The sequence below is a fragment of the Paramisgurnus dabryanus genome, chromosome 1 (genome assembly GCF_030506205.2).
Source record: "Paramisgurnus dabryanus chromosome 1, PD_genome_1.1, whole genome shotgun sequence".
Taxonomy (NCBI): Eukaryota; Metazoa; Chordata; class Actinopteri; order Cypriniformes; family Cobitidae; genus Paramisgurnus; species Paramisgurnus dabryanus.
This window is the reverse complement of record NC_133337.1, coordinates 60096720-60116769: the sequence shown is the minus strand read 5'-3', so window position 1 is coordinate 60116769 and position 20050 is coordinate 60096720. Positions and strand designations below refer to the sequence as shown.

Here is a 20050-nt window from a genome sequence, read left to right as displayed (position 1 = left end):
CATAATATCATTTGCTGTAGGTCCCTCATACATTGAACATAAAAACAAACCCTGTCATTGCCTGAATTGAATGTTACTCTCCTTTTTGCCATTCTTGGGTGTCTCTGATATTTGATATCTCATCTCCATAGATAATTCATGTGACCTCTCTGACTGGGCTTGTGTGGGTAGGGTGGGTGTGGTTTGTACACAATGTGCAGTAGTCTGGGCAGGCTAGAGGATGTTTAGGCATGGTAAGACGCAGTCCCAGCTCTGCTTATGTTAGAATTGGTACTCTTTAAAATGGTCCTTATGTATACCATTTAGGTACATGCATTTTGTAACAATAATATGTACATTTTGCGTACCAATATCTTTAGGTACAAATGTGTATTTTTTTAAAGGGTACCAACTGTGAGTGTACATTAGGCCAAAATGCTTGTTTTTGTAAGGCCTTTTTGTTTGTGTAATGTATAAGCTTTGTTTGAAAACGTAGTGAGGTGTCACTAGTCATCAGTCCAAAACTGTTCCAACATAACCAAGAATATAATAACCGTAGTATGATATTCTGTTTTGGCCCAATTTTAAAGCTGCAACCTGTAAAAGCTATGAATGCATTGGACTTGGTAAACAACATTGTGATGGTCAATTATTGTCAATCCTACAAACAAGATTTAGGCAATGAACAATATTATATAAAAAATCTAACTGTTAGATTGTTTTACCCTGTATTTTAAAATAATTTTGAGAGAGACTTAACATGAGGATTTTTTGATGCAGATGCCTAGAGCAGTGGTTCTCAAACTGGGGTCCGGGGCCCCCAGGGGGGCCGTGAGATGGTGCCGGGGGGCCCAGTTTTATGACATTTTATAAAATACATTAATTTATCATGAATTCTGTGTAATTAAACTTAAAAAATAAGGCTACTAACCAACAGCACTACTTTGTATAACTTAATATGTTTTGTTTAATTAAAATGTTACATTTTAGAACAGTTTTTGTCATAAATTTTCTTTGGGGGGGCTGCGAAGGAATGCACCATACACAAGGGGGGCCGCACGCTGAAAAAGTTTGAGAACCACTGGCCTAGAGCATTAAAAATAAATCGGTCACCAATGTTCCAATTTAGTAGTATTTGTATTTTTTTTTTATTTAAGGGCCATTTCCATGTAAGATGGAAAGGCATGCCTGGGTCAATAGGACATCTGTTGTTTATTATATTAACTGACTAAATGTCCAATAGTCAATGAAAACTAAAACTGCTTTATTAGATTATAAAATAGCTGCATTGAAACAATGCAACGTTGTAAAAAAGCAGTAGGCTAAATAAATAAATTTGACTTGACTCTGTCTGTCATCCTTGACATGCCTTTTCCTGCCTGCTCTGTTTTCATCCGTTACACCTGCTGGTAAATGAATTTGTCCCTATTATTTGCATGAAGGCTTGGTTATTGTTACCTGTTTGTTCTGTGAACAGGCAGCTGTAATGTGGATTCATTGGACAAACCATGATGTTTTGTTTTGTTCACAACAGGTGCTCTGGGTCCATGTACAACAGTAGCAGTGTTAAATACAGACAAAACAGGGTGTGTCTGGCACCTGCAGACCTGGCTAAAGTACTGTTGACATAGTGCATGTATTTCTATCAGCAAATGCTTACAGCTCCTTGTACACGTCCTATAGACCAAACCGTCTTTAGGTCATCTGTTGGCATAAACATAAATGACACTAGTGACTGGACTCTAAACTTTTGAAGTACAGTAACTGCAGCTCATATCACTTATTGTATTTCAAGTTATTTAAAGCCATGTAGCATTGTTTGAGGAACAGTTTCAAATTTAGCATATTTACTTTAGCACGGCATGACGACAGAATCACTTTGTTCAAGTTAAAGTCTTTTAAGGAAACCAATTGTAAAGATTACATGTTTTGTATGTCTGTGCAAACCAAAGATTAAAATATGTCTGCATCGAAGACTTAAAACGAAAATGTAAAGCCCTTGTGAAGTTTAAATGTAACTTATTTTCTTTTAGTATAAATATATTAGACTTAAGAATGAATATAAACTGGTATGGTCCAAAACACTGACAAAATTCTCATTCAGAAGATATAAGCATTCAAAACCTAGTCATACCTTGTCTATAATATTTTATAACTTCACCCTACACTTCAACTTCTCATCAACTATCTTGTCCAGTCAGATGCTCTTTAGCTCTTTAACGCCATTCTATATCAAATTTTTATTTTAATTGCAATGATAAATCCACATTTTTCACTAATCACATTATTGGGGCGGTTTCCCGGACAGGGATTAGACTTGTCCTGGACTAACATAAATGTAAGAGCTGTCCAAACTTAAAACAACTTGCACTGACATATCTTAAAATACATCAGTGCCATTTGTTTTGCCTCAAAATGCACACAAGTAATGTTTTTAATAAGGCTTTTTGTTAAAACCAGTTATATTTTCTAATTAATCTAAGGCCTAGTCCTGGTTTAAAATAATCCCTGTCCGGAAAACCATCCCATGGAGTTTTGTAATTAACCTAAAAGACAACTAAAGTTGTGTTTCCGCCACTGCTTTAGCAAATCATCAATCAAACAGATAAAAAGAAATCCAGGTATAACTTAACTAAGTGTGTTTATCAAACCACAAAGGCCATGATTAAAAAAAAAGGATATTTCTTAATTTGTTAATAATTATTATACCACGGGTCTGTTGAATGCTGTATTCTGATTGGCTGAGAAATGTTCCGTGGGTATGCATTAATTTCTGATAACCGCACACCTAACTTGTCAAATGCTTTAAAAATAGGCACGAGAGCAATGTTTGTGGTAACCGTGGTATAAGAGGAATAATTAACTCCGGTCCTTTGAATTATTTGAAAAAAAAAAATGCACACCTGCGGTGTAACGGCACTCCGCTTCACGTCGTGCTGCATTGCCCGTTGGGTGTGCATTATTTTCCTATAATTCAATGGCCCATCGTCAATTATTCCTTACTTATTAATAATGATTCATAATTGTTTTAAATAGCTGACATAAAAGTGTTATTTAAAATGTTGTGCTCTATTTTTTTCCTGTGTTTTATGTCTACTCACTGTCAATGTGAGATAAATATTTGAGTGTTGTGTACTTTACAAAATAAAACAACACTGAAATCATAATTGTATTGCATTACATTGTTATAGACCCCAAATATTTTTAATAAATCATTCTTCAATAGTTGTAGTTATTTGTACGATACAATCAGTAAGTTCAATGTAAGCTAGTTTACACTGGAAACTTACTATGAGTTTTCATAGAATGTACAGATTATGTGTTGTGTAGTTATTATTCTAGTTCCTCTTTTACCTTTGCATGCAGTGTTTGACTATTTTGCAGAAGTTTTCTTTTTGTAGAACCAGTCTGACCAATAGTTGGTAATAGTTGAAGCCATCAGCCTTAATTAACTTTAAAAGTGCATTGTGTAAAGCATGATTTTTGGCTGTCCCAGACGAATGATTGCCATCTTGAAACAATTGTCGCAATTTCTGTGATTGTGGCTTTTCATCATTGGTCCTGTACAGTAAGAGAGGTTTAAAGATGGCCTACGATACATTTTCTGATAGTGTCAGAAATGGACTCTATGCACGCTTAACTTCTGCGTTTGACTCAAGGCTGCTCTTCAGTTTCCGCTACGGGAGATTTAAAGCGGAGTGATGGCAGAATCGATAAAACCCAAATGTACAACCTGTGATGTGTGAAGAGTTGTCCGGATGTGCAAACTCGAGAGAGGTTGCAAGTTTTATGTGTCGTCTTATCTCTGTAATCATTAAGATATGTTCAGAGACCCTGTACTAACAGAGCTTACATTGTGCTGTTTTTTAAGATTTTTGCAGCAGGCCAATCACGTTAGTAATATATTAATGTCTTTGTAATGTTGTCTTAAAATTATATATACGAGTTTTTACTGTTCTAACATTTAGCTTGTATAACCACAAATATTATCTTTGCTAGTACTGATGATAACAATTATACAAAATTCAAAAGTATATCAACAACAGATGAATAGCATTATCAGTGCATTTTTTTTAATCTAAATCTTGTGGTAATGTAGATACTGGGTAGCAGTGTAGAATTTGTCATGCTTTCCAGTGAATCTAATGCTCTAAACACTATGACACACAGCAGTGGTGGCTAGAAGTTCTGTCCTCCCGTCTTTAAAAATAGCCACTACCACTAACGCATGCTGGTGATATTGCGCTTATGTGTGACGCAACCATCAAAGCCTCAGATTCAATAGATGTCATCATCGTACACTCTACATGCTTGTTGTTTCCAAGTTTAAACGATTCATTTTGCACAGTGTGATAAAGTAAAGATCTTAAAGGAGTTAGGGATGCACCAAATTTTCCACAACCAAAATTATTAAGACAAAATAACAAAAAAACTAATTTTTGGTGTTCGGCCCAGCAAGTGAAAAGGCAGAATAAATGTTACCAAATAATAAGGTTTTTGATGACACGATCAAATAACAACCAACGGGGAGTGAGAGACACGCAAATGCCGCAAACATGTTGGTGAAAGCATTGTAAAGCGTCAGAGAAAGGCGTGGAAACATACAACACTACAAGTTTCATTTATCATTCAAAATCAGGACATCCTTCCTGTAGGGCTGTGCAAAAAATCGACTGCGATTATCATGCGCGTGTCATCAGTAAAGCCGGTTCCGTGATTAGAAGTAAATCGCCATCAGCTGCTTTCAGATGGAGCGGCATTTATTATACAGACCCGTAGTTCACCGAGAAGCTAGGCAAAATCGCATAGATAATCGGAATCGATTTTCCTCGATTATGAACCCGATTTTGCCTAGCTTCTCGGTGAACTACGGGTCTGTGCAATAAATGCCGCTCCATCTGAAAGCAGCTGATGGCGATTTAATACTAATCACCGAACCGGCTTTACTGCGCATGATAATCGCAGTCGATTTTTTGCACAGCCCTACCTTCCTGAACACCATGCAGTGTATGTGAAAGACACAGCGGCGCCGATCTGAATCCACAAGCACAGAGAACGAGAAACTTTCTACAGCAACTGCAGTATGTAATAAAGACTTCCTAAAGTCCTACAATGACAAACACGCTTATATTAAATGAGAAATTAAATGTTTATTAACAATAAGCTTTCTGTAAGACCACTTTGTTGAGCGCTTATTTCTCTGTCATCTCCTGTCAATCTTGCTGCCGTCTTATATGCAGAGTTCGGACTGCATGATTTTCAAAGTGGTCGGGTCACAGATCTTTTCACAGTGTGTGTATCTGGGGTAGCGTTCAGTCGCTGCTGTTTTCAGACTGCATGATGGATTGGCGGAAGGGATTTTAAACTGCATGACCATAAGAAGAATCGTCGACAACTTTGTCCCGGTCCGCAAACAAAGTCTTGCAACCAAACCTACACTAGAGGTGACAAGGAAACAATGCAAGGTCACGCCTCTAAGACTGGAGTTCTCACGTGAAACTGGGATTATTATTAAAAATGGTAGCCCGCAAGAACCTTACCATACAAATTGCATGTGCGCTCATTTGCAGCAGAAAAAAGAAAAAGAAATAAAGATTATGAAGGAGGAAATGGTTGGGGAGACTCCTCCCCCAACCTTCAGCTTCCCTGTATGTTGCTCTCTCATTGGCTGTAGGTCATCGCCAATGTTATTTTCAGTCAAAACACATTTCACACGGCATGATTTTGAATCGGCGACAGGTTCAGATATCTAGCATGCCAAATATCTCACAGGTGTCGGTGACTCGTCTGCGATTCTCTCAGATTGCGTCTTTGATAATTCACACTGTGTGACTGTCAATCACGTGCACAAGCATCGATTTGCCTGTGATTTTGGGCATTTGTCTGCGATTTCTCAAAACCTGTCGGTGAGTAAAAATCAGTGCTTAAGTCGTGCAGTCTGAACTCGGCATTACTCTCATCCTTTGCTCGTGCTTGACCGTGCACGCAAGCGCATATCCACTGCTCACCATACAGTACAGTGCTGCATAAGCGCTGTTGCAAGTTTCTTAAGGTAGAGTTATAAATAGGTTACTTGGATTTTGCGCAGTTTGGCAAATTAATTAGCAAAATGAAAGCTAAAAAAATTTATTTGGTTCTGTATTTGGTCTTCGTCTTTCATTTTATTTGGCTTCGGCCAAGAAATTTCCTTTCGGTGCGTCCCTAATAGGAGTGCAAAAATCCTGCAGTGTATCCCGGGTTTAACTTTTAGAATTATCCCTTGACAGAAATGCAATATAATATACATAACTATATTACCAGTTGTGTATAAAGACCTTACATAATGAACTGTTATGTTTTTATTACCTTGGAATTAACCATTTTTATATAAAATACACCGTGTGGGTCCTTACATGGAAGTCGCCGTCATGTTTCTACAGTAGCCCTAAACTGACAAACTTTTCTACAGAGCATGTTTTGTTTCCTAAGTTGTTTCAGACGACATGTTTGGCCCTTGGTGGCTACCATATGCATTTTGAAATTGAGGGGTGAGCCACTTCACAATTTCACCACTAGATGCTGCTAAAATTTACACACACCACTTTTAATTGTTAAAACTTTTAGGAGATAATACAGAATGTCTTGTAAGGAATGTGCTTATGGGAAATAAATATGTGTAATACAATGATGCATAATCTTATGACTGTGAGATGAATACTTTCTTTTTTTGGAAGTTAGAGGATGCATCATGATCTGATCTGATCTTGAAATATAGAAAACTTTAACAAGAGCTCTAAATGGATGGAATAATAACTAATTCAACATCTCTCTGATTGCTTTTCATATAGTTATACCAATGGCTATTTAAAGAGCTGTGTGGTAAGTTGAGCGTTGTTGGTTACATTTTTAAATGAAGGTGACTTTAATCTAGACAGGAGATCCAAAACATTTTTGGATTTATCATAACTGACCTGCTGTTGCGGTCTCCGCTGGTTAGCAAAGGATATACTGTACTGCAACTTACTGCGGCATCTTCTCTGAGCTTCGACTTTTCTGGAAGTCACATGAATTTGTTTGTGGATTGGTACTGCAGATCGTGCATTGTGCATGTTTGGTGGGGTTTTCCTGTTTGCCATGTTAGGGTTTTGGAGATTTTACTCTTGTTTGGTCCCCCGCACTGCACAAGGAACTGCATATTTAGTTTGGGCACTCTTCAAAATAAAGGTGCTATAAAAGGTTTTGGTTTCCCAACCTTCCATTCAACAGTTCTCCAAATAATTTATCATAGTCTGTAAGTAAAATGTAAAGTAAAATAATATAGTCTGGAAGTAAAATAACTTTAAAAATATAGTTACAAATTCTTATTTTTTAAAGTGTACTGTTGAGTTGGACATGTGTCATTCTTCCATCCTTAACTATATGCTTATGCTGCGTTCCAGGCAACCTGTAACCCGTAAATCACGACTTCAAAACCACGACTCACGATCTAGTATGAGTTCACGGGTGGGAAGTCACGGTTTTGACTGATGTTTCAGTGCACTTTCACAGGTAGACGGTTGTAAAAACACGGGTTACAGGCTGCCTGGAACGCATAGAGTCGTGAGTCGTGGTTTGAATTCGTAATTCACGGGCTCAAAAACCTGCCGGGAACGCAGCATTAATGCTCGGCATCTGATCATTGTGTGGTGTTCACTGTAGTGTTTCATTGGCTAGGTTTTGTTTTGGTTATATCTGCTGTTGATTGGAAAAAGCCCTTTATAAATTATTATTATTATTATTATTAACAACAACAATATAATAATATTATTGTGTGTTTTTAATGCTCATCTGCAGGGTATATCTCATCCAATCCATTGCCAATGTGTTGATCAGTGTTACTAAAAAAATGTTTGGCAAATATTTTTCAGCCATAAGATGTCGTAATTGGCTACATGCTCAAAGTGTGTTTTTGTGTTATTGTGACAGCTGCAGACCTCAGGCAATAGACAAACTAAGTAGCTTGCTATAAAAATCTAGGCACCTTACTGACTGGAGATTCACTAATATTTACTGTAATTTAAATTTTCCCATATGGGCCAAAAATTTTGTACCATCAAAATTTAAAAGATATCCGGATATGGAATTTTATCGCCCAGCCCTAGTTGTGCTTGCATTCTGAATATTAATCTGAAAATGCATGTATTTCAACCAGCTGTATAGCAGAGGAACTGTTTGTAGCCTTATACCCATCTTGGACTTATTTAAAATCAATGCCTATTTTTTGCAGTAAGAGATAAAAACCTGAGAGATGTTCTTATAAAAGGCTATATAGCCCAAAACAGTTTTCCTCACAGCTGATCTTGTCCATGTACACCCGACGTGATCACACACAGCAGCTTGTCATCAGTGCACATGTACGTCTTAAAGCTACAGTAACCTAATTCATCTCTCAATAAAATCACTCTTTGCTCTTCACTGAAGAACTGTAGTACTTCATATGAATGCATGTATATTGAATTCATACTGTAAAGACGTGAAGTGTTTTATTTTCATTACCTTTAACAGACATAAGATTGTTAAAGGCATATTAAATTTCTCTTAGCAGGATAAATATTTGTTGTGCTTATTTATTTGATTCTCTATTCAAACAATAATATGGGCTACCTAGTTACTGCAAGTAATATAACAAAGGCAACATCTGTGGTATTACTTTATCTAGAAAAAATGTTAACAGTTACAGTCAGATAGTTACAGATCACGAAGACAACAAAATGGTACTCCGTATCAGCTGCAAAAATCCTGATCGGAGCATCCCTAATTTGATCTAACAAACAAATAAGAAGTCGCCATCAGTTCCTTTTAAATGACTGAACTGTTTTATTTCTGTCATTGTGGTTTAGTGATTGTGTTTTTCCTCAGAGCAGACAGATGTTTTTCCTGTTTCCATCAAAGCTGCGTCGGGTGGAGTTCTGTTACAGACGCTTAAATATAAAACCACGTGCTCCTCGAAAGCTTCATATCACAATCTTGCCTGTTCAGGCATGTGGTCTAGTAATCTTTTTTTGTTTACTTTTCATGAATATCTGACCATATTTGATTTCACATCTTGTCAGAGACAAGACCAAAATGTATATACATTTGAAGCAACTTTTTTCCATTCTTTAAAAAAGTTATAAACGATAACGCTTGATGCATTGTATTACCTTACCACAAACATAAAGCAGCTACACACAGTAGGAAAGACTCAAAAAACTACTTGAACTAAGTGCACTTTCTAATACACATTATTGCAAATCAATAAAAGTTGTACTTATTAGGCCATTTTATCTTCAATTATGTTTTAATGTGTTTGAGAGCAAACTAAAGGCTAAAGAAACAACGAATGAAAACATAACACCTTTACAGATTTTTCAAGAAATTTTTTTTTTATAGATCAAAAAAGTACCAAAGATTGCCCTATTATACTCATTTACAATACTGTACAGTATATCATGCAGTGTAACTTAGGAATTACTATTTGATAACACCTCATGGTAGATACTTGTAAACCACCAGAAAAGCTTGAGGCAAATCATAGCATGCTTCAGTTGAAGATATTTTACTGCTGTCCAAAGGCTACTGGTATGTAATAAAATAATCTGATTAAAACAAATCTGCTTTATTATCAGATGGCATGTAATTATATCAGTATCTGTATGCAATTGGTGGACTAAAGTCTAGACTGTTCATTATCATTCAGTGATTCATTTCTGACTAATTCAAATCTAATAATTCTCATATTTTGAATCAATCAGTCTAGTATTTAATAAGGTATTTGACAAAATGTTTGTGTATTTATACCACCAAATATACACACATCAGCCATAACATTATGAACCCTGTAGCTCCTTCTTTTCCACCAAAACAGCCCTGACCCGTTGAGGCATGGAGTCCACTAGACCTTTCAATCAGAACCAGCATTCATTTTTTCAACAATTTCTACAAAACTACAGTAGCTCATGTGTTGTATCGGACGACACAAGCCAGTTTTCACTGCCCACATGCATCAGTGAGCCTTGGCCGCACATGACCCTGTTGTCGGTTCACCGTTTTTCTTCTTTGAACCACTTTTGATAGGTACTGACCACTGCAGACCGGGAATACCCCACAAGAGCTGCAGTTTTGGAGATGCTCTGAAACGTCGTCTAGCCATCACAATTTGGTCTAACTGCTTCTAGCACGTCAACTTTAAGGACAATTGTAGTCCGCCTGAACATCTCTCATTGGCTTAATGATTCTTTTGTGGTTGTTTAATTTTTTCTTTGATTTTATTCCACAATTAAATTCAATCCTCAAACTCTTATTTACAGTGGTGTAAAAAATGGTGGCCCCCTTTCTGATTTTTTGAATGGCTGAAAAATCCTATTAAGATGCTGACCTTAAAAAGGCAGTTCATGGTCAAACCCTCAAATTTGGCTGAATTACAACAATTCTGCAAAGATGAGTGGGCCAAAATTCCTCCACAGCGCTTTAACGCTTTAACAGACTCATTGCAAGTTATCGCAAATGCTTGATTGCAGTTGTTGCTGCCAAGGTTTAGGGGCAAGCGCTTTTTCACACAGGCCATGTGAGTTTGAATTTTGTTTTCCCTTCATAATAAAAACCTTTATTAAAAAACTGCATGTTGTGTTCAGTTGTGTTATCTTTGATTTATATTTAAAATTTGTTTGATGATCTGAAACATTAAAATGTGACAAACATAAAAATAAAAAAACGATGCCATTCACTTCAATGGTTCATTGATTCATTCCATGTCAGTGTACACAGATCAAAAAAATTGATAAATGTTAAAGAACAAACAGCTCAGGTTGTCGGAAAGATACCTAAAGCTACCTCGGACAGATTGTCAGATTGTCAGATTAGATTGAACATAATTTATTACAATCAATCAATTCAATTCAATGAATTTAATGATATTAACCGAATCAGAATGCATCATTGTATATATTTATTAAATACCTTGTGTTCAATTCTGCTTATAGTTCCATCCTTGGGCCATTTGGAAATAATGGTTTGTTGAAATAATCTGTTAAATGCTATGTTGATTTTAAGCAAAGGGGTCAAAATGCACGGAATATGAATGTGAAACGACCCTGGAACGCTTTTAAACTTGTGTTTTTAACTCTTTCCCCGCCAGCGTTTTTTTTTAAAAAGATGCCAGCCAGCGCCAGCTTTTTTCATGATTTTCACCAAAGTTTAATGCCTTACAGAAAATGTTCTTCTTTAAACATATAAACATACAATATACCAAATGAAAGAACAGACCCTCTGCTTTAAAAAAAAAAAAAAAAAACGTTTCATCCTACCTTCAGTGGTTCTTTTGTAATCAGCTTTTGAATATGGGTAGGTTTCTGCAAAAACACCACATTTTGAGCAAAAAGCTGAGATAATTCCATTTTTGTGACGGACTTTTCATAGAGATCCCATTCAGAGTGATCTTTAAAACAGACATAGACATGCAGCCTCTTGCCATAGGGCAATACTTCCGGGTTTAAAAAGTTGCGGTATTGCGGAAAGACGGAAAATCTCATCATTGGCAGGGAAGCGTTTTCTCTTGATTGACGAGATATCTCGTCGATGGCGGAGAAAGAGTTAATACACCCCAGATGTGTCAGTCAAAGGCATGAGCACCCCCAATAAATATGTTTCATTTTCTTAATTTTTACCGTTTGAATTCTAACCTTCAAGTGGTCGTTTTTTGCCAAAAAAAACCTTGCTTGCACTTGTAGTGACAGTAATTTAATTTGTTGAATACCTTAAAGAGCAACTATTTCATTGCTAAAACAATGTTATTTTGTGTATTTAGTATAATAGAATGTGTTCGCGTGTAGGGCTGTGTTGAAAAAATCGATTCACCGATTCTGAATCGATTTTCATGTTAATTACTAAAGATCGATCCTTAACTCAGAGAATCGATTTAATAATTAATAACTTAAACTTGCCGCGTCATTGAATTCACGCATGCGCGCGAGGTGGAAGGACATTAAAACAACGAACATAGCGGTCAGTAACGTTAAGCAAGCGGTTGTTTTGAAAACTCTAGAAACGCTCAAAGCTGCGATCTATATGTAAAATAATCCACTCATAACAAATGAACGAGTTATTCGTGTTATTTTTATAATAAGCGCCAGTGAATCCACCGCAGGTCTCCAGCAAAACTCTCTCTCTCTCTCTTTCTCTCTCTCTCTCTCCCTCCCTCTGTGCTCATGCAGCCGGTCTCTGACGGGCAGAGGTTTCTTGAGGCGCGCGCAACGGGTCGCCAAATGAAGAGTTCTTCTTGCACATAATGCTAATAGTTGTAACGTTTTCTGAACTTTAAGCAAGCTAAGACAAAACTCATCATATAGCACCCGTCATAATATCTATATCTAGAGCTCCGTCTCTCATATACAGGTATTTATCCTGTCAGTAGGTTTGTGCATATATTTATACCTGTTCATTTTACCTTTATTTTTAATGTAATGTATGCATAAATACAAAATACAATGCATACTATAGCTTCAATAGTCTATAAAATTAATAACTCAAAAACAAGATTCTGTCTATCAAGACTTATCTGTTGTTATCCTCATTTTCACTTTAACATTATTAACTTTAAATTGTCCATATTTTAAAACTGTGGTGAGCAGTTAAAAGCTATAGTGAGTGGCAAATAACTGCACATTTTTATAATCCAAAAACAATATAAACTGAAAAACATGTATACATGAAATATACAGTTACTGTGAAATAAAATGACTCATTCTGTGGAATAGATTTTTGGTCATTCCGCCCACCCCTATCTGGCACCATTTTGGGCTTTTTTCAAAAACACTTATCTAAATCTCGAAGATCGGATCAGATCGGATCGAATCGAATCGAACAATGATAATCGATTCAAGACCTTGAGAATCGGAATCGAATCGATTCTTGAAATTTGAATCGAAACCCAGCCCTATTCGCGTGGTTTATGGTAAAAAAAAAACACATTTCCACATACCGTAAATGTTCGTATTTGCATTACTAATACACAGCAAATGAAATTAATTGAACATGAATCGGACAATAAATGCTCTTTCAAAATGACTAAAGTAAAATTTGTGAAAATAAGGTATTCCATTACTTAACTTACTTTTAGTGCCATAAAATTACCTTGACAAACTGCATAGGGCATTGCTGTAGGTCAGTGACAAGCAAATGATACAGAAATAAAATGCACAATACTGCTATACAATAGCAACTTTTTGTAATGTCTATTTAATGCTTTTGTCTGCAACATTAATGGAATAAAATGATCTTCATTTGCAGCTTTTAAGCAAATGTTTGTATATGCTATTAAATGCAATAAATGGGAGTTAACATGTTAATCAATTGGCAACCCTAATAAAATGTAATGTTTTTGACAGTTTTTGGGGAATTAAATATTTCAAATTCTGTTTAAAATCAGATGCATTTCTTAGTGATTCTAAACCTTTGAATACTTTTAATGGTGGTAGTTATTCAATTTAAAAAAGTCTCAGCTTCTTTTTGGGGATATTAATTATTACTTTAATAGCGATTACAAATTATATTTGGCAACATATCTAACTTTATAGTTTAAAACAGTATTTTTTGTTTCTTACAGTGTTCAACTTTACCATAACTATAGTTAATAATTTGGCAGTATGAAACTTTTGTTTGTAAGAGTGTAAGAGTTTTGTAAGAGTGTAAATATTGAACCACACCCGCAGTTTGGTGAACTTGTGTGATTAAATAGTCTGATGTGTGACATCGTTCAGACTGAATGAGTCACCCCTCACAGTCATAACTGTATTTAGGGGTTGTGTCTGGAATGCTATTTGTGAATTGTGTCTTGCATTCACATCCACTCTCTTTAAGGGCATTTTTGATGGACTTCCATGAAGTTATACGTTTAGATGGAGACATTTATAATGTGCTGGCTCTTGAAATATGGTACATTTTAAAGATGACTTTTGGGAAGATTGTGCTGTAAAGTATAGATCCCTCAAGTTGCAGGTGATTTGATTCCATGTGAGATAACCTATCTTTGGTTTAACGAACATCAACTTTTACTGAATGTGGCCTTGTATACTGTCAGTAAAACCACTGAAAGGTTCAGTGAAGAAGAGTCATGCTTTTCTTTGAGCTACATTATTTAATTGTTACCTGTGATTTTTAACAACCTAACCCGGACTTTTTAACTTTGGCATGTAACTTGTGCCACACTATTTGTGCTACGATTATAAATTATATCTCAAATCATATTGTTTATAGAGAGGTCTGCGTTACGTTACTAATTGGACTTATTTCATTAGATCATTTTGGAAACCTTCCATCATGGAAAAAAAAGTTTGCTTACGTTTTTTTTTAGCCAAGACGCAATGTTCAAGCAAGACAAATATGCAATTTTGTATAATAATTTCTAAACATAAGCCTTGTCCTAATTCAACAGCTGGATCCTTCGAAGGACTCATCCTTTGAAGGTGAAGACTCTGTCTTTGAAAGTTCATGAAGAGAAATGAAATGAGACGGTCTAGCCTTATTTGAAGGATTACCTTACGTACGTGCCCACCATGCCTGTCAGCGGTGCAGAGCAGAGATGTTTCTATTCTAACTTATTCAAATAAATATGTAACCAGAAAAAGATTAATTTTATTTTCGAAAATGTTGCACCAAATACAGTGATGATTCAGAAATTTTAAAATGTACAAGTTGACATGTACTATCGATATTTTGATCTCTACTATCGATATTTTTAAAACCATCAAATTCCTCTTTGTGCGTCAAACGACATCCTTTGCCGCTTCTGTAGTTGTCACTGTCCAGTTGTCTGCCATATACGGCCATTCGGCCAATGTCTCAGAAGTTAGAGGGAGTGAGAAAATGGCTGAAAATTAAAAAAAAAACCTGCAACTTTCAAAGAGCTGCAGGTGTTCAGCTCTATTTTTTACATTTTTGATAAAAAAAAGAAAAAGAATTGCAATGTATCGCAATGTATTGTATTGTGATGCGTATTGTAGCATGATCCATGTATTGTGATGCGTATCGTATCGGGAGGCCCTTGCCAATACCCAGCCCTAATCAATATTTTGTTTAGATTACACTGGTGTGTGTGCGTGATTCAGATCAGGCTTCAGATGATACTCGTCTGTAAGATTATGGTCAGACTGCACATCCAGGGCTCAAAGCGGCCAGTGACTTCTTTTTTCCAGGGCGCAAGATGCGAAGTTCATCACAACACGTATGTAGCCCGTCATGTGTGTGTGGTGTGTAATTTCAAAAAAGGGGTTCGGCGTGTTGAATGAACCTATGTGCATCAAATGTAAAGGGTTTATGACCAAAGAGACGCTCGCATTTGCCAGATACTCTCATAATGTCATGCGTAATCGAGTTTACTGTTAAGTGAGTGTCTTGCGTGTATTTTGTGAACGTGAGCGACGAGCGTCTCTTTTATCATAAACGGTTTTGACGCGTGTGCAGCACGCACTTATTTTGAAAAAACACGTGATGCAAATGGTTCACATGACGCAACAAACACATATTTTGAAAACACGAGCAACACACATGACACTCTGAACACGTATTTTGAATTTGCGCCCCTCGAAAGAGCAGTCACGAGCTTCCACTGTTGTACAGTAGTGAACTATGTGTGACCCTATTCAATTAGCAGATTTTACCAACATGATGTTTTTAATGTCAGAAAAATAGGTATTTTTGCAACCAATAATTGAACTATTTTTTAATGAAACATTTAACATTCATTTTGAAATGGACTTCAGCCCAGTTATTTAAAAAAATTTTTTTAAATATAAGGTTGTCATCAATCATAATTAGCAATCATAATAATTATTTCTTTCCTATTATGCAACATTCTGGTCCCAGCCATCCCTTATATGGTATGTGCCATTTCCCCCCAAACACATAAAATCAGAACTGCTTTTTACACTACCTGTATATATGAAGTCTCTTTACTTGTACATATGCTTGTTGATGTGTGTGTAAGTGCTGTTTAAACATGCTTTGCGTTTGATTTTACAGAACACAGTAAATGTGGAGTTAATGGATGGTTTGATACTGGTAGTTATACCATCCTCCTCCCTATATAAATAGAGCTGGGTGGCGTACTCATCCAGACAGATAGAATTACATAACAGCAAATGGCAAATCTGTTTTCTAAGATCTGTCATCATGCCTCACCCAAGATGTTTCCATGTTTAGTTATTTTGTGACAGCTTTCCCATTTTTTAAAAGAACTTTTACCTTAAAACACTTTAGAAGCCTAACAGGTAATAAACATCACAACATGTCTCCAGGACAGGCAATAATCTCAGCTGTTGTCACGGGAGCGTTACTCCATCTGAATCCTGAATAGATACTTTGTGTTCACCAACTCTAGGAGACAGTACATTAATTGTTACAGACTTTTAAGCATTCTTTATCTATTGAAGAATAATGTCTTGTGTTCCTGAATCAGGTTAATCTACAGAACCCACATGGCCTTTTCTTCTGTAGTAGTCTTATTTAGAGTACTGTTTGATAAGATAAGCAACTCATAATTAAATATTTGTCTTAAGACCAGTGGCCTGCATTATTGTTTGACATCATCATGTTGGCCACATCAAGAAAGCGTAAGGTGTACGAATGCACTACAAATAAATGTTCAGTCATAAGGGTGCAGTCACAGTTAGTCTTAAACTGGTCAGATTTGAAGTAATTGGTTCAAGTTTGAGGTCCTCTTTCTGACCTTGCAATTACAACCTGAAACTCCCATATTATGTTAGAAATTGAGACAGGGTGGGGATTGTCAACTCATGTAAAGTGTAGCCTACAAGTAGGAGGAGAATCACATGAGCTATCTGACCTCAATGCAGCAAAAAGCAATTGCTTTACTCATATTTTGTCTCTATCTTTCTCTTTTTCGCAGATCTGTCCCCACATCCATGGTGGTGCAGTTAGCTGATGGAAAGAAGCTCATTCAATCAGCTCAACATGGTCTCCAGGCTACCCAAGTTTGCTTCTCGCCCCTCGAGCACCACCGTATCCTCCCTTCCTCAAAGATCTGCCCTTCCTGTCTTCACTATGGCCTGCAAAGGTGCCCCGATAAGAGGGCACAACAGTTTGACACCTGTGCCGTCCCTTAACCGGCAAAAATGTGAAGAGCGAAACAAACTTCCGCACACTGACAGCTTGGAAGAGAAGACCAGTGTAACCATATGCTCACAGCCTGCTGTTATGCCGATTAAAACGTCAGCACCTGATAAATTTAAGAGTGCTGTCCACACTGCACAGAGTGGTAGTACCAGAACTTTGACCCAGCCTAACAAAACCTATCCCCAAATGACTTCTGCCAAACGCCTCTCCGTAGAGCAACCTCCTTATCAGAACGGAGTGAGCGGTGGTGATGAGTGTTATGGTTCTGGCTCATCAGGGCCTGGTCTGCATAATTCATCCCAACAGAGAACTTTGGAGAACCCATTGTCCTTATCCAACGACAGCCTCAAGTCCGCCTTCAAAGAGAACATAGTGCGCTCTCAGAGTTTCTCCAATGCCAAGAGGGCACCATCTCCCACCGATCCACCCATGACTCGTTCCTTCTCTTTTAACAAAGCTAAAGAGCTTGCTAGAGAGCTACCCAGACCTTTGGCACAATCCCCAGTGGCTAGGTCACCGCTCATTCAGCCTAATCCAGTTTTAGAAAAATCAGGCAAATTTGGGATTTCAAGACCTTCTGTAACTTCTAGTGGTGGCACTATGCCAAAGGCCACAATAAAGAAGACATTATTACCCAGCTTTTCAAGTAACAAGCCCTCAGCACTTAGCTATAGACTAACACGTCCCTTACTCAGCAAGAATCTCCGCCCTACTGGTGCCAGCACTGTCCAGAATGAAGCAGAGGTAAGTAATGAGGACAAAGACTCTACAGAGAAAGCGGAAAACCGTTCTGAAATAAACATCAAAGCTAAAAGCCTTGGATGTGCCCCCGGCGATACCCACTGTGAAACAAATGAGGAACAGAACAGTTTGGGTCGGCCTTTGGAGGTCTTAGAGGACATGTCCTTATCTTCCTCCTCCTCCCTGGAGCACAATGACACTAGTGAGGAGTACATGGATGATTTTGATAACCTTGGTAACGGAGGCGAGATCTTGCTGCTACCTGTCCACAAAGAGGGATTGGATATCTCAGGACTGTGTGTTGAGGACAACGATCTAATCACTAATAGCATTGAGAATTCATCGCCGGCTAGCCTCCACAGCTTCTTGTCTGAAACTGTTGAATGGGCAGGGATGGGCCTTACAGGTGTGACTGAGATCTTTTCTGTTCCTGTTAACCTCAAAACTCTTTTAGCTATATAGTCTACTCATGGCAGCCATATTGCCTGCTTTAGCAGCTACTGTTTAAAGCCCCTATGAAACATGACAATTCTGATTTTTAAGGAATACTGCAGTTTATGTTTTAATTGATTTATAAATGCATATTATTATGTTTTATTAAATTCATCTGCCCTTAATTTTTTTAACCAAAACAATTAATTCCCTTTCCCCTTAAATGACATCTCTTTCGTTAATGACTTATGTCCCGGCTTATAGGCAGGACTATATTGTCCCAATTATAGCACTTTTACATGGAAAAAGTCAGATTTTCATGCTATGACCCCTTGTATCGTAAATGAAAATTCATCAGTGACTGATTTGTAATGCTGTTTATTTGAGTTAAATTTACTTTATATAGCACTCTCCTCAGTCCATGTTGTAGCTTTCCATGAACATTTTTTTGTGTTTTAAAGTGATAGTTCCCCAAAAATGAAAATTCTGTCATCATTTACTCACCCTTATGTTGTTCTAAGCCTATGTGAGTTTTTTATTCCTTTAAACACAAAAGAAGATAAATGATGGTAACCACACATTTGGCGGTACCATAGGCTTCCATAGTAGTAGAAACAAATTCTATGAAAGTCAACAGGTACTGTGGAAGTCAGCATTAACTGTGTGGTTACCATCATTTATCAAAATATCTTCTTTTGTATTCAACAGAATAAAGACATTTTTACAGGTTTAGAACAACATGAGGATGAATAAATGACGACCGAATTTAAATTTTTGGGTGAACTATCCCTTTAAATTCTGTTGCTCCTGCTTTCACACTCCATCACACAAGCAATACAAATATTGTCTCGAACAGAAGAGGAAAGTGATTAAAATATAGCTGATTAAAATAGTTTGACATTAGCAAATTCTTACTTTGGATTTTTTACCAAAATTAGGTCTCTTATCTTCGAATGTCCCAATGTAGTCAATAATTGTATCACTTACAGTAAAACTCATCTTTGAGCATCATAGTATAATATCTAAAAATGTTTCCTGTGACAGTATATTTTTTCATAATTTAAAATAGCTTGAATGTTGAATCACCTTGTCTCATTTACTATACACGGTTCTTTAAATATTCAAATTAGTCCCACCTCTGCTCAATCACACCAGCTAGGATCATAGGTATGAATATGCAAATTAGTACCCGCTTATACTCCTGCACAGCTGAAGCAGCAGTGCTGCAATGTCAAAATATGACTATATATCTATTGCTCAAACTACTGATCCACATCTGTGTTGATGTGAATGGTACATATTTGTGACGTAATTGAGTTGATTTTAAACTGCAGTTTTCAGTTTGAAAAAACTGGTGTTGAATGATGAGTTAGCACATGGTTTGTCTTAAAACATATTAAAGGGGACATATCATGAACATTTTATAAAAAATCTTTAACTGCTAATATTGGGTCCCCAGTGCTTGTGAAAAAGTAAAAACAAACAACCCAGTAACTTAGTTTTGGTAAACCATTCTCTGCAAGCATGTGAAAAAATAGGTCATTGAAATTTGGCTCCCCTTGTGATTTCAGAAGAAAATAATTGACAGCACAATTGTGTTTAAATTTCAACAAACCCCCATTATTGCGATCAGTGTTTGCATTTCATCAGCTTATTTGCATTTATAAGGACACACCCAAAACGGCACAATTTTGCTCACACCTACAAAGTGGTAATTTTAAGTACGGGATAATGTAGAGGCAGCCGGTAGTTATTGGGAAATAAGCCCCGA

General features: G+C 36.8%; 1 protein-coding gene across 5 annotated transcripts in view; it reads left to right on the top strand.

The window, feature by feature from the left end:
- Positions 1–20050, top strand: part of ccser2b (coiled-coil serine-rich protein 2b) — a 158837-nt gene that overhangs the window by 3903 nt on the left and 134884 nt on the right. For all 5 annotated transcript variants that reach the window (XM_065242656.1, XM_065242655.1, XM_065242653.1 and 2 more), the window contains exon 2: positions 16880–18253. In XM_065242656.1, coding sequence (XP_065098728.1) covers positions 16915–18253 — 1339 coding nt within the window. In that variant the 5' untranslated portion in view covers positions 16880–16914. The remainder of the gene's footprint in view (positions 1–16879; positions 18254–20050) is intronic.